This window comes from Odocoileus virginianus, chromosome 2 (assembly GCF_023699985.2).
Source record: "Odocoileus virginianus isolate 20LAN1187 ecotype Illinois chromosome 2, Ovbor_1.2, whole genome shotgun sequence".
NCBI lineage: Eukaryota > Metazoa > Chordata > Mammalia > Artiodactyla > Cervidae > Odocoileus > Odocoileus virginianus.
The window spans coordinates 93,057,867-93,073,434 of NC_069675.1; the positions used below are offsets into that span (position 1 = coordinate 93,057,867).

The window sequence follows — 15,568 nt, forward strand, 5'->3', positions numbered from 1 at the left end:
CTGCACTTTGTGTAGCTCTTTAGTCTCCATCTTCCTTGCCAGTCTGTGGGCTCCACGAGGGCAGGAACTGTGTCTGTCTTGTTCATCTCTGTTTCCCCAGCACCTTACCCAGTGTCAGCTGTATTCAGTAAGTATGTGTAGAGTGAAAGAATGAGGTGCTGAAGAAGGACTCTGTGGGAGAAGGCGAGGGTGGGATGATCTGAGAGAACAGCATTGAAACGTGTATATTATCAAGTGTGAAACAGATCGCCAGCCCAGGTTGGATGCATGAGACAAGTGCTCGGGGCTGGTGCACTGGGAAGACCCAAAGGGATGGGATGGGGAGGGAGGTGGGAGGGGGGATCAGGATGAGGAGCGCATGTAAATCCATGTCTGATTCATGTCAATGTATAGCAAAATCCACTACAATATTATAAAGTAATTAGCCTCCAACTAATAAAAATAAATGAAAAAAAAAAATAAAATCGCCTCTATGGTGCCACTGTAAAGAAATGCTCCTTGAATTGAATTTCTTTGAATTCCCCATGACCTGGTCACTGACCCCACCCATGCTACTACAGACCATCGAGGCTCACTCAGAACCTTTGCTCCAGGTATGAAGCTGCATCCCCACCTAAAGGAAGGATATCAGGGACTTGGACCAACTGAGCCAGAGGGGATTGGGAGGGCAGGCCTTTGATTGCTCAGACAGACCTGCCAGAACATGATCTTCGGTAGAAAGTACCCTGCAAGACCCCTTTGAATAGACCAAACCACCAAATGGGGCTGTTGACAGCCTCTCCTCTTTGTTCTTGTTTTTCTGGTTGCAAATGAGGACAGTGGCATAGAGGTTGCACAGCATACGTGACTGGAGCCCGGAGCATTGGGCCTGGGTTCCCTTCGGGCCTTCCCTCCAGCTGGGCCATCCCTCTCGGAAATGCCGGGTGCTATGCATCACCATTATTCAGCCTCTCCAGCCTCAGCTGGCTACCACCCCAAGCACAGCAGGAGCCCCCAGAGAGGCACCAGCTTGTAGTCAGCTGATCAGGGCTGGAGTTTGCATTACTGTTGTTTTATGAGATACAGTAGGAACTACGGAAGGCCTAGCTACATCTGCGGTAGGGACTGTACATCGTTTATTTTGAAAAGAGAAATTCTGAAGCCTTTTGTGTTGTTTTTTTTTTTTGTTTTTTACTCTTTATTTTCAAGATCTTTTCCTTTTCAACTGAGCTTAGTCTTTTAAAAACAACCAGATGTGTACACACTATCAAGGGATTCATAGTTTCCTTAGCAAAACTATTTGACTGGGAGCCAGCCGAGTCCCACCTCTGATCAGCCACAGCGCTCCCGGAGGAGGGCCACTGGGGGCTCTGATGTAATCTGCTTTGCACGCGGAGGCCAGGTCAGCTTGGCAAAGGGCAGCGTGGCTTGTTCTACAAACAGTTGTTTCATGTCCAGCTCGGACCAAGCAAGTGAAGCGAGCCAGAAGTAAAGCTGCCTTTTCCCAAACAGGACTCTCTGAGAGATGGTCTTCCTGCCGGCCTGTGAGCCGCTTAGAGAGCAGTTCCTAGACGCAGACCTGGTACCAGCTCTGGCTTGAAAACTGGCCCATGGCCAGGCCGTCAGCCACCAGGGCTGCTTTCCCTGAGGTGAACTGATTGGTATCCATCCCCTCCTGGCCTACTTTCATATGTGTCAACCAGGCTGCTCATCAGACTCCAGCTAAAGGCAAGCAGGTCACTTACCTGCCTGAGCCTGTTTCCTTATCTGCAAATGAAAATCATGGTAGTACTCACTTTGCACAGTTGTTAAAAAATTAAAAGAGGTGATCTAGGTAGAGCTCTTAGCACAGTGTCTGTCTAGTAGGCATTCAAACATTTTTTGGCCAGGGTGGGGAAAAATAAACTAATCTTAGTTGATTGGAAGAAGGTTGCTGGGGAATCTGAGGCTCCCTGTGGCCAAACCAGAGCCAGTGCTCTGGTCAGCCCCGGAGGACATGCCTGCTTCTCCATGGGGCCTGCGTCCCTCAGCATTTGTTTATGGAATGGCTGGGATGGAAGAGCTGGGCTGAGTTCCCTAGGGGTCTGTTATGGGCCAGGCTTGTGCCTTGGCCCCAGGGAATTCATTGCAAAGCCAGAAGTTCTCAACCCTTTTTGAATCATGGGATTTTTGTTTTTGTTTTTGAGAATCTGACGTATCACCTATGAACCTGCCCTTAGATAAATAGACACATGTATACATTTGCATTTAAGTGAGTGCATTTAAGTTAAGTGATTGGGTTTTCTGCTGGCCCCCCACAGCCCCCTACAGCCCCCTCGTTTTTGCATGAATACTTTAGAGGACAGCAGGCTGAGAAGCTGTGGTTGTGTGGAATCCAACAGACCTGAGTGTGCATCTTAGCTGTGTGACCTGTTACCTGTATGATCTTGGCTTGTCTTTCAGCCTCTGACCTTCCTCGTTTATGAAATAGGAAGAATCATTTCAAGTGGATTTTGAAGATCAGATGAGAATCATGGATGTCAGAGGTTTAGCTCAGCACTGGATACACAGTAAACAAATAGAATTAGCTTTAAAACAGGTGGTAGCGTCATGGGAGCTACAAGCTAAAAGGAAGGTTAGCTTTGGGCCCAAGTGCTGGCGGCAGGGTGGGGATTGTGTCCTGAAGATGAAGAATTTGGAAGAGGTGGACAGGGAATTGGGAGAACTTGGTTCCAGTCTGGTCTCTGCTGCTAATCTGCTCTGAGGCCTGGACAAGTCCAAGTGTCAGTCACAAGATCCTTACATATTAACGGGGACTGGACAGGGCAGAGGTTCTTAACGCTTTGCCCGGGAGGGTGGCTTTCACTCTACTCAGGACTGATATATACACATAGTTCCTAATGATGGAAACCCCTCCTGGCTCATGGAACAAATCCAGGGAGAGGTTAGCCTTCACGTGTTTCAGGGGGCCTTGGGCAGTACGTTCTCTCTACCCGGAGGTCCCACTTTCCTCTGTGCCGGCTCCCCACAGGCAGCCTCCTCCTGTCTGGTTACAAGGCTGCTGTCAGCAGCTCCCTAAGAGGGCAGCTCCCGCAGAGAAGACCTGCCTCTTTTCCATTCCATGTCCTAGACTTGAGACGCCAGGGTTGATGGCCCTGGTGTGGATCCTGTGCTGTGTACCCTGACCTCATGGCCCTGACAGGAAGCAGGAGGCTCTGGCTGGCCAAGTCTCAGAAGCAGGCCTTCCGCTGGAGGCGGGTAGGGGCCTGGGCAGCTGGGAGTGAGACTGGAGGGCTGGCGGTTCCTCCAGGAAAGTCAGTACTCGGGCAGGAAGTGGCTGAGAGTGATGGCAGGGCCCCCGCAGACCCTCTTCCCTCTTGCACTCTTCCATCTTTCTCGGAGCTTTCCTGCTGATACCCCCTCACTCTTCTAACTGCCCCTGTCCCCACCCGTGCCCCCAACCCCCATCATTAGCCAAGTCCCTGAATGTTCCTGCTCCTTCTTGGCTTTAATCAAGACTCTTTAAAAAAAAAGTTTATTGAGCACTTAGGCTCAACTCAACTGAGTTAGACACTGTACTAAGCATTTAACCTGCATTTGATTCGTTTTCACAAAGCCCACAAAGCTGATATTTTAAACCCATTTTATGAATGAGAAAGCTGAGGTTCTAGAAAATGAAATAACTTGCTCAAAGTCACATAGCTGGTGAGTTTCTCTGTTGAAGGGCCTCCCCCATTTTTCTGAACATGACTCCAACAGATCCTCCTGGTTCTTCCAGACCTCATTTATCACAGAGCTGGGAGGCAGTGTTAGCATTTTCCCTTGCAAAAGCTACCTCCAAACAACTGTTCTTTCCTCATTGTATAAACCCATTTTCATTTGAGGCTTATTGCTTCTAGCTACATTCATTTATTTATTTAATAGACATTGACTGACCATGTCCCAGGCTCTGTCTTTGGTTCAGTAAACTAGATGTCGCCCATGCTCACAGTCTAGCTGGGGAGACAGAAGTAATGGAGGGGCTGACAGTCCAGGGGAATCTGTGTTAGGATGGGAAAACCAGAGGAGAGGTGTGGGCAGTAGGAACGGAGACCAGGAGACTGGATTGGAGTCTGTCCCATTCATCCAGGTGAAGAATAGAGATGTGAAGTGGCCGGACTCACCAGAATATTGAGACCAAATGGTAGCTCTTGGTGATTGATGAGACATGGAGGGAGATGACAGGGAGGCCCAAGGAGGGCCCCTTTGGTCCTTGGCAGCATCTCTCTTTAAAATAGTAAGCACAGAGGAGGAGCAACTCTGAGGGAGGAGATGAGAAGGGTTTGGACGTGCGAGTTCAGCTATGCAGCAGGTATCAGATGTTTGCTTTTGGGAGTCAGGGGAAAGATCCAGCATGGAGATGCAGGTATTGAATCAGCCACATCCGAAGCACAGGAGTGGATGAGATCACCCTGGGAGCAACAGAAATCCCTGTGAGAGCGGGAAGGGCAGTGGAGAGGGGGCTGAGAACGAGCAGCCTGGGGACGAGAAGATCACCCAGAAAAGGTGGTGTTTGGAAATCAGGATCTCAAGGATACAGGGATGCTACAGAATGGGTCAGTTAAAAGGACTGTAAAGGAAGTTAGCTGCACGGCGGTGGTGAGCCCAGCAGGAGCTGTTTTGTGGGGATGTGAAATAGAAGCTGGGCTGTAACAGGCTGAGCGGTAGGAGGTATGAGGGAATGGAGACAGCAGATGTAGGCGATGCGCCCGATGAGAAAGATGAGTGGCTGGAGGGGCTGAAGACCTTCAGGGAGGTGGTAATAGCCCTTCTTTCTTTTCAGAGGAAAGAGCCTTGGGGATGTTCTTATTTTGAATGGAAGGAGCCAGTAGACCAGGAAAAATTAAAAGATGAGGAGAGAGCAGGTATACATAGTGAAGTGAAGTTCCAGCAAAGGTGGGAGAGGCCGGGACCTGGGCCCTCTGCGTTGTAAAAGGCGAGTCTGCAGAAAGGAAAGATACAGACACAGGTCTGCTTGTAGGTGTGGTGTGAGGAGGTTCATGGCTCCTCTTTCCTCCATGGAATTGGAGGTGAAGCTGGGGACCCAGCAGGGAAGTTTGAGGGGGTTGGGGAAAGCTTGAAAAAGCCACTCCAGGGAAAAGAGAAAACTGACCCTGGAAATATAGAAAGACTCATGGGTAGAGCCAGGGGACCAGATGAAATAGAGATTGTGGCTTTTAAAGTGGCCCCAGGGCATGAGGGTGAATGGTTTTTTTTCTAGTTGTACTTTGCAGCCAAAAGAAAGGGGCACAGGAAGGTAAGTGGTTGGATCCATCCATGATTAGCAAAGCGGATTCTTTTTGAAGGACCACAGGGCAAGGGACTGAAGTGACAAATGATAGAGGATCTGTCTGCTTTTAAGAAGGGAAGGGTTGCCAGGGACTCCAGAGTCTGGCAAGAGGCAAGAGTGGGCACAGGGGTGGGGGTGGACACGAGGAGAAAGTAAGGACTAGAAGGTTTAAAGGTTATGGCCCGAGACTGGAGCTTCAGGTCTCTGATGCAGGGCAGTTCTGGGTAATTAGGAGAAGGAGGTGACTGGAGTGGTGGGTGGTAGTAGCTGACAAAATGATAATGTGACCTTGAGGCCATGGTCTCAAGGTGATGGTCTCAGGTGATGTTGAAGTTGCCCAAAGAATAAGGCAGGGTTTGCTGTGGAGAGGAAGGCAGTGGTCCAGATGCTGATCTACCTGCTATTTCTAAAGCTTTATTTTTCCAGACTCTGAAAAAAAGGGGCCACATATATATGTAGCCTTTTCAGACTGTCTTTTCACTTAGCCATATGCCTTTAAGATTCATCCAAGTATTTTTATGGTTTGATGACTTTTTTTTTTTTTAAAGTGAGTACTATTCAGTGTTTGGATTTACCAGTTTGTCTATCCATTCATCTATCAAAACGACTTCCAGTTTTTTATAATTATGAATAAAACTGCTATAAACATTTACGTGGTGTTTTTTTGGTGTGTGGACATAAGACTTCAAATAAACTGGGTAAATACCTAGGAGTACAGTTACTGGATCATGTCTATACCATTTTGGATTCCCACCAGCAATGAATGAAAGCTTGTGTTGCGTCATATTCTTGCCAGTAATTGGTATTGTCGTTTTTAAAAAAATTTACATTAAAAGTTTAAACTAGAATGACTCAGTTCTAATAGGTGTGTGATAATCCCACTTCCCTATGCTTTATCTAACCACTCCTAGACAGTTATGTCTGGACCTTGGTGCCCCACGTGAAGACTGGGGTGTAGAGTATCTGTCACACAGGGGTGTCACAGCGATCAGAGGGTGAGGGTGAGGGTGAGGGGAAAGAAAGCATGTTATACAAGGATCAGAGGAAGAATCTAGGAATGCGAAAACTTGGAGAGGAGGTAATTAAGGTTTTCAAGTAACTGAGGGGTTCTTAAGGGGAAATGGACTGAACAGGACCTGTGGGGCCTAATCAGTAGGTACAGGGAGCAGGGGATAGAAGTGGGTAGGCGGTTGCTTTCTCCTGATACAGGGTGGTTCCCTGCTTGGGGTACCGAGGAGGCTCAGGCAGAGACCAGACAGTGTTTTATTGCAGCTCCAGGAATCCAGTGGTGGGGGCAGGGAGAGGCTGGGACCTCTGCTTTCCAATCTTACACCAGGTTTCTAAGGAAACCATGAGTGGGCTTCTTGAGAAATTTGTAGCAAAAGTCACTTTCTCGTAAGAAAAGATAGCATTCTAAAACCTGGATTTTTCTTTACTTTATGCTTTGATTGTTTTCATTTGTGGTTGATTAGCTAAAGCTCTTTGTGTTCATAAGTGTTCTGCTTTATTCACTTCTAATACTGTTGTGAAAATTCCCTGGATATATCTTGGTCCCCAGTGCCTTAACTCCAGTGCTAGCTCTACCACCAAAACAATAATTGTGATTGTAACAGCTTATGTGTTTTACAAGCTTACTAGCACCATGACCAAGAGGTATTTATTCCATGTGTGCATGGACTGATTCAGCAGTTGAAAATAAAGTAATGTAATCCACTGCATTAACAGGCTAAAGAAGAAAAAGCATAACATCTTATCAGTTGACTCAAGCATTTGACAAAATTCAGCATGCATTCATAATACAAAGAAACTCTCAGCAAATTAGGAATAGAGGGGCAACTTCCTCAACTTGATGAAAGACATCTATGGAAAATCCTGCAGCTGACATCATACTTAACGTTGAGACACTCGATGCTTTCCCTTTAAGATTGGACGTGCTCTCTCACCACTTCCATTTAACATTGAACTGAAAGTCCTTGCTAGTGCAGTAAGATGAGGGAATAAAAAGATACTCAGACTGAAAAGGAAGAACTAAAACTGTCTTTATTCAAAGATGACATGATTAGGACTTCCCTGGAGGTCCAGTGGTGAAGAACCCACCTCACAATGCAGGGTACCCTGGTCAGGGAACTGAAATCCCACATGCCTTGGAGCACCTAAGCCCACATGCGGCAACTACTGAGCCATTGTACCACAGTGGGTGATCTGTGCTGCAACTAAGACCCCACACAACCAAAATAAGTAAATAAATATATTTTTAAAAGGATGACATGATTATCTCTGCAGAAAATCTCAAAGACATCTATTTTAAAAACTTCTGGAACCAATAAGTGGGTATACCAAGGATTCAGGGCACAAGATCAATATAAAAGCTTTTCTGTATACCAGCAATGAGGAATTGGAATTTGAAATTAAAAAACAACACCACCATTTACAGCAGCGCGTGCACACACACACACACACAAGAAGTACTTAGGTATAACCCTAACAAAGTATGTACAGGTTCTGTATGTGAAAAACTACAAAACCCTAATGAAAGAAGTCAAAGTAGATTGAAATAGATATTCTGTCTTCATATATTAGAAGACGCATTATTAAGACGTCAGTTTGTTCCAGCTTGATCTGTAGACTCAATTCAGCTCCAATCAAAGTCCCAGAAAGCTGGGCTTCCCTGGTGACTTAGTGCTTAAGAATCCGCCTGCCACACAGGAGACACAGGTTTGATCCCTCATCTGGAAAGCTCCCACGGGCCACGGAGCAACTAAGCCCGTGTGCTGCAACTATTGCACCTGTTGCCCAGAAGCCCAGGAGCCTGCATGCCTTAGAGATGGTGCTCTGCAATGAGAGAGGCCCCCACAAAAAGAAGCCGTCGCACTGCAACTAGAGAGTAGCTCCTGGTCTCCACTAGAGAAAAGCCCAAGCAGCAACAAAGACCCAGCACAGCCAGCAGTAAATAAATAATAAACTTATTTTTTTAAAAATCCCAGCAAGCTATTGCGTGTGCTGTGTGCCGTGCTCCGTTGCTGCAGTCGTGTCCGACGCTCTGTGACCCCACGGACTGTAGCCCGCCAGGCTTATCTGTCCACAGTGTTCTCCAGGCAAGAATCCTGGAGTGGGTTGTCATGCCCTCCTCCAGGGGATCTTCCCAACCCGGGGACTGAACCCCCGTCTCCTGAGACTATTTCATAAATATCAACAAACTGATTCTAAAGTTTATATGGAAAGGCTAAAGCCTTAGAATAACCAGAAAAAGGACAAAGTTGGAGGACTCACTCTGCTTGATTTCAGGACTGATTGTAAAGCCATAGTAACTGAGACAGTATGGTATTGGCAAAAGAACAGATACCTAGGTTGATAGAATAGAGAGCCCAGAACTAGACCCAGACAAATATAGGCAATTGACCTTTGACAAATGCATGAGGGCAGTTAGTGGAGAAAGGGTAACTTCTTGAACAAACAGTACTGAAACAGTTTTAAGTATTTTTGTGTTTGAAAAACGAACCTGCAAGACTTCAGGCCTTCCATAAAAATTAATTCAAAATTGACCATAGACCTAAATGTAAAACACAGAACTATAAAACTTTTAGGAGAAAACATAGAAGAAGATCTACATGACTCTTGGTGATGAATTATTAGATATGACATCAAAGTACAGTCCATGAAAGAAAAGAATTGGTAAGCTGGGCTTTATTAAAATTAAAATCTTATATTTTGCAAAAGACACCGTTAGGAGAATTAAAAGACAAAGCACAGCCTGGGGAAAATATTCGTGAAACACGTATCTGATAAGACTTGAATCTGAAATATATTCTTAAAACTCAACAATAAGAAAGCAACCCAATTAAAAAATGGGTCAAAGATCTGAATAAATACTTCACCAAAGAAGATATACCAAAGGCAAATAAACATATGAAAAGATGCTCAGCATTATTTGCCATTGGGAAAATGCAAAACACTACACCCTTTTAGAATGCCTAAAATACAAAAAGAAAAAAATCCTCTAAACCAAAACAAACAAACAAAAAAACCCCAAAACTACACCAAACCTGACAATACCAATTCTTGGCAAGTATTTGAAGCAATATGGGAATGAAAAAATAGTATGGTCCAGCAATTGCATTCTTCGATATTTATCCAGTTTATTTGGAATCTTAGGTCTACCTATATACATACACGCAGATACACACAGTTGTTTATAGCAGCTTTATTTGTAATGGTCAAATACTGAAAGTAACTAAGATGTCCTTCAATAGGTAAAAGGATAGACAGATTGGTTAATTCATACAATGGAATAAAGAGTATTCATTCCAAAAAAAAAAAGGAAAGAATATACTCTCAAGCCATATAAAAACATGGAAGAACCTTAAATACATATTACAAGGTGAAAGAAGCCAGTCTGGGGAATTCCCTGGAGGTTCAGTGGTTAGGACTTTGTGCTTTCATTGCCAAGGGCACAGGAACTAACATCTTGCAAGTAGCCCAATGTGGCTAAAAAAGGAAAGAAAGAAAAATAGTCTGAGAAGACAACATAAATGTGATTACCTACCCCATTTTTTAAAAAAAAGTTTGGGAAAATGTTGAAAAATTTCTGCAAAAGGTAAAACTGTAGAGATGGTAAGCAGATCCGTGTTTGCCAGAGGCATGAGCAGGGGAGAGGGTTGAGTAAATGAAGAACAGGGGAATTTTTAGAATGGTGAAACTATCCTGTATGACATGCCACTGTGCGTTTGTGGAGACCCATAGAACTTGACAGCACTGAGAGTAAACCTTAGTGTTCACAGATTTTAGAAAATTCACTGTGGAGCTTGAGGGGTCCTAGGATGGAATGTAGAACATAGCACATGAGCCTAACTGGATTATAAATGTTTGAAACAACCACCCTGAGAAGGGTGAGGGGGAAAAGGTGCACGCCTAAGAAACTCTGGAAATGAAGGGAGCCTGAGAGACTAAAGATGAAAGGACCTGTATGTAAGTCTAACACTCCAGTAAATGGGGATGGGCAACAATTCTGAAGCCATTATGCATGAACACTGGAACTGAACAGTTAAGGAACTGGGTGGCAGATGGCGGGAACCAGGTTTCTCCCACCTGCTGGAGTGGGAAGTTACAGGCAAACAGGAGGAGAAGGCTAGAATGATCCATATGGTGATGGATTAGAGTTGGAGACATTAGTGTGAACTCATTTAGTTTAGTATAGATACAGATGGTTAGATATAGAAATGTTTATAGATATGTGTATATATAAGAGTTAGTGCATGCACAGACACACATACACACATACACATTTCCTTGCTCTGCCATCTGAGAGGACCTAGAAACAGTGGTATCTCAGTAGCTCAAGCATATATGCTCCCAGATCTTGCGTTTCTAATTCCATTATCTAATAAAAGGAGCCAAGGCTCCTTGGAGAAATGGCTGGTTTCAGACTGGGGCAAGAAATGTACAGGATGAGCCTGTAGCATTTGTTTAAATTAATTAATTAGTTAGTTAATTTCTGGCTGTGCTGGGTCTTTGTTGCTGAGCTCCGGCTTTCTTTAGTTGCCATGAGTGGGGACTGTTTTCCAGCTGTGGTGCACAGGCTTTGTTGCCCTGCAGCACGTGGGATCTTCCCGGACCAGGGATCAAACCCATGTCCCCTGCATTGGCAGGCGGATTCCTCACCACTGGACCACCAGGGAAGTCCTGTAGCATCTTGTAGTTGCAGAGAGTAAAAGTGCTCAAACAAACCAAGCAACCAGTGCTGAGGGCATGTCGAAACCACCTCTCAGTAGCTGAAGCTGAAATGGCTTTGAGTATAAAATAAGTAACATAGTTATGAAATGAATAACATAGTATCATAACCCAAAACTATAAAATAAATATTCATGAGTCCCTTTAAACACATGATGGAATAAATAAACGGGGGAGACTAGACAAACCTTCTGTGCAGAAGAATTACAAATAATCCTTGTAGATCAACTGTCTCCTTCCTTCCATAACGACTTCCTTCCAAAGTGTGAGGTGATGGTGTTATTTATGCAACCTACTCCCTATTGATGGGCCTGTTGCTTTGCTGTATAAACCGTGCTTCGGTGAACCGGCATGCACATATCCCTTTACATTTCTATATTTTTGTAAGATAAATATTCTAGGGAGAATATAACTGTAACGGCTTGAGAGATATGTTCAGGTTGTTCTTCAAAATGGCCCTTTAAGTTTTATAACCTCCCTCCCAAACAGTGTATAAGAGCAGCAGTTTCTCTACACTCTTGGCACACGGTATGACTCCCAAAGGGGTAATGCATTCACTTTGATCTAAGAGACCTTTTACTAACCAAGAGTTAGAGGACAGGTGTCCCAATAGAAAGGCGGCTGAAGGACCAGAGCACGTACTTCACAGGCAGATAGTACAAATGGCTGATAAATGTTTGCAACAAAAAGCTGAGAAAAAAAGTGCAAAAGAAAAAAAAACGTTAACTGAGGAGTCATGAAAGAAATGCAGAATACGGGCAGTAAGACGTTAGTTAGTAAAGAAGAAAAGAACCGTAATAACTGGTATTGGCTTGTGTAAGGGAACACAACTCTGCTCCAACTTTGATGGGTCAACAAAGTAAAGCTTGTGGAGGCCAAGATTTTTAATACATACTTCTGAAAAAAAGGTGCACATATTTTAACTCTCCCCACCTTGAAAGAATTTATCCTCAGATCTTCCTTAGAAACGTATAAAGATATATGTGTAATTATGTTCACCACAGCATTTGTCTATCACAACAAAAGGATCCAAAATAAACTACCCAGCAGCACGAGGTTCCTTAGTGATGAGACAGCCCTGAGATGAATCACTTGGCAGCTACTAAAAAAATTCGTCAATATTATTTTTCTTCATTTATTTTGCATTTTTAAGAGTTGCATATATTTGCTTATTTTTGGCTGTGCTGAGTCTTCATTGCCACACCCAGGCTATCTCAGGCTGCCGGGAGCAGGCTTCTCATTGTGGTGGCTTCTCTTGTTGTGGAGTGCAGGCTGTAGGGCGTGCTGTCTTGGCAGTTGGGGTGCCTGGGCTTAGTTGCCCATGGCATGTGGTATCTTCCCAGACCAGGGATCGAACCTGTGTCCTCTGCATTGGCAGGTGAATTCTTAACCACTGGACCACTTGGGAAGTCCTTGATATTCTTATTTGCTTATAAAAATCCTTGGGATAGTATGATTAATATATACCAGTTTAATTGAAAAAGAGAAACAGGTTCTATGGCCAGAAGGACACATGTTCTCAGACTAGACATATGTTCTGAGACATGATATACATGTGTTCCAAGAAGGACACATATCACAGTGTTTATGGGGGGCGGTCTGTATGCGAGAACAGTCTTGCAAATGACTTCTGTCTTTTGTGCTTATCTCTGTTCCTTTGTTTTCTGCATTAAGCTTCTCTTAAACTTTGTAGTTAAAACACAGAATTATAACAGTTTACAACTATGCTGATTCTCCCTTTGAAATGCCCTTCTCTTTTGCCTCTTCCCTGCATCTCCTGCAGCATGGCCTTAGCTCGAACCTACCATCTCTCACTTAGACCCTCGTATCACTTTCCTGATGGGTGTCCCTGCCCCCACAAAAGCATCTAAGCTGTCATCCCTGTGCTCAGAAGCCTCTGGAACTCTCCCCATGCAGCATAGTGTCCCCTTGTTGCTCCTGACCCCAGCAGTCTGGCCCTCGCTTCCCTTCTAGCTTCAGCTTCCCTCCTACCCCCACCCCATGGGGCACCTGCAACACCAGTCCTGTTGGCCCACTCACCTCTGCCTGGTCTCCTTACCTGCCGAAGGACTACCCATCTCTCAAGGTCGACCTCCTCTAGGAAGCCTTCTTCTGTCGTTGCCTTCCCCACACTCCTGTTCACTTGGTCTGAACTTCTTGATGGCCACAGCCACCAACTGCCTTTTAACACAGTGACTTCTGGAGCATCCTGCCTCCTTCGGTCTCCTCTGTGTCAGGCAAGGGCAGACAGGTCTGGGACTCACAGTGCCTGGAGCACACAGTAAGGGCTTTGGGAAAGTCTGCTGAACTGAACTGATCCAGAGTTGCCCCTGCACACCATGTGCTGCAGATCAGAGCCAGCTCTGCCATATTTTGTAATTAAATATGTGTGATTTTTTGGCACATAAGCATCTATTAAATTCTACATATAAACTGTCACACTTGAGATTTATGTGGCATAAAAGTATGCATGTATTAAAATATAAGGTTTATGGGCATATCATTTAGTATCAAGAAAATCTTTCTTCCGTAACCGGCTAGTAAACATTTGAGTCTGAACTTAATTTTAGGCAGTTCCTTGGAAAAAATGATTCTATGGAAACCCAGGCATGTCCTGGAGGCAACCACAGATAATTACACAGAGAAAACTTTTCTATAATATTCCTGCTTAATATAAGAAACCAAATTTTTATCCTTGGTTAATCCTTTCTTGTTTTCTCACTGGAAAGTTAACAGTATTTCAGTAAAGAGCAGGCATGTGGTGACAGCAGTAAACATGCTTTGTTAACTCTGGAGCATTCCTAACTATTTGACTCTTTGTACAGTGTAGAGGTTTTAGATGCCTAGCGTCCCTCTTCATTCCATGCACCCCCCGCGCTCTGTCCGTCTCTCCTTTCTTTGTGGTGCCGTCATTGCTCTCTTGGGTATCCGCGTTTCACAAAAAACTGTTCTTATAGTCGTGAAACATAAACAGGGAAACAAACCACTGCCCAGTGTTTCTTGGCATGAAAGCCCCTCCTATTTCATTGAGTCAACTAGACCCTGGTGGATGACTTTCTTGTTCCTACCAGAGGACTCAGGGGCTCGGAGATGGTCAAGTGTGAATGATATTCTGAACCCAAAGTACCAGTATATCCTTTTGGCATATGCTGTCTGCAGAAAAATGTGTCCTTTAAACTGCATTGCTTTACAGAACTTTGAGAGATGTTTTGTATCACATAAATGATTGGGCAAACCTCTTCTGGAAAATTAAATTGGTTGCGATTGTTCATATACAGCTGAGTCCTTCTTGCCTTGGGTCTGGATGGGGATGTGGATCTCATGGATGGTACTGCCAGCATGCATATCCCTTTGTCTGCCATTTGTCCATTCGTCCATCCAACCATCCATCCATCCATCCATCCATCCATCCAACCATCCATCCATCCATCTGTTGTCTCCTCCTGAGCAAGAATCCTGTCTGATTCGTCTCAAAATTCCCTGCACCCCCTTCGGGGAGACCCATGTGTCATGGAGGCCCAGGAGGTCCCCTTGACGAGGATGGACATACTTTCTGCTCTCAGCATCGCTGTGTGTGTTGGAGAGCTGGTGCTGACAACAGGGACACCCCCAATGCAAGGTTGGGTGTCATAAAGAAACCCTGAACCTCCTCAGCTCTAGGGTGTGTTCTCCCCACCTCCTGGAAGTCCCACGGAAGTGGTAGGCAGGGCAACTTAGGTGGCCTGGCATTTAACAATGTTTTTGGTGTGTGTGTGTGTCTGTGTGTGTCTCTGTTTGACTCTCCAGGTCAGTTTTTGGGTTGTACGAGAAATTCTAACAGCACAGACTTTAAAAATAAGGGCAGAAATCCTGAGCCATTTTGTGAAAATAGCCAAGGTAAGCTGTTTTATTATTACTTCTTTCCTTCCTGTCCTATCTTTTTTGTCTCAGAAATGTGTTTCCTTGGTACTTCGGGAGCTAGTTTGCTGTGGATCTGCGGAGCAGGGTTCAGACCAGGGGGCAGTGACCTGACTTCCCCAGGCAGAGACAGCTGTGGAACCAGCCTGACCGCCTACGTGGCCTCCCAGCCCCTGTGTGCTCACAGGCAGGTGCTCTCTGCCCTGTGATTTTGGCAGCCAACCATCCTTTATAAGCTGGCCTTTCACAGACTCTCCACGGGCCCCCAAGGGATACCCCTGGGATCTGTTCCCCCTCCTATTCAGATCCAGCCAGTGCTGATGGCTCTCAGCATCAGTGGTTGTGCTACCATCATATCCTGCACAATTTGCCCCCAGTCAGCAGAACTTACGCACCCCATCCTGTGCTCGAGGCCTGGCCTGATGACCCCTCTGCCCCACTCCCATCTCCTGACCCTGCTCGGATGGGATCAGTCCTGGCCAGTGTCTGGGCAGCAGGCCCACGTCTCCACCCCACCTTTTCCCTCCTATTCCTTCATCTCTGCCAGCCCAGGCTGTGATCCCATGGTCCTTCCTGGACCACTCTCATCGCTTAACATGGTCCTGCCAGCTCCTCCCAGCCCACCATCCCTGACCACAGGGCTCGCGCCTCAGCAGA

General features: G+C 45.3%; 1 protein-coding gene across 14 annotated transcripts in view; it reads left to right on the plus strand.

The window, feature by feature from the left end:
• Positions 1-15,568, plus strand: part of RALGPS1 (Ral GEF with PH domain and SH3 binding motif 1) — a 299,761-nt gene that overhangs the window by 105,683 nt on the left and 178,510 nt on the right. For all 14 annotated transcript variants that reach the window (XM_070453045.1, XM_070453044.1, XM_070453049.1 and 11 more), the window contains one exon: positions 14,801-14,890. In XM_070453045.1, coding sequence (XP_070309146.1) covers positions 14,801-14,890 — 90 coding nt within the window. The remainder of the gene's footprint in view (positions 1-14,800; positions 14,891-15,568) is intronic.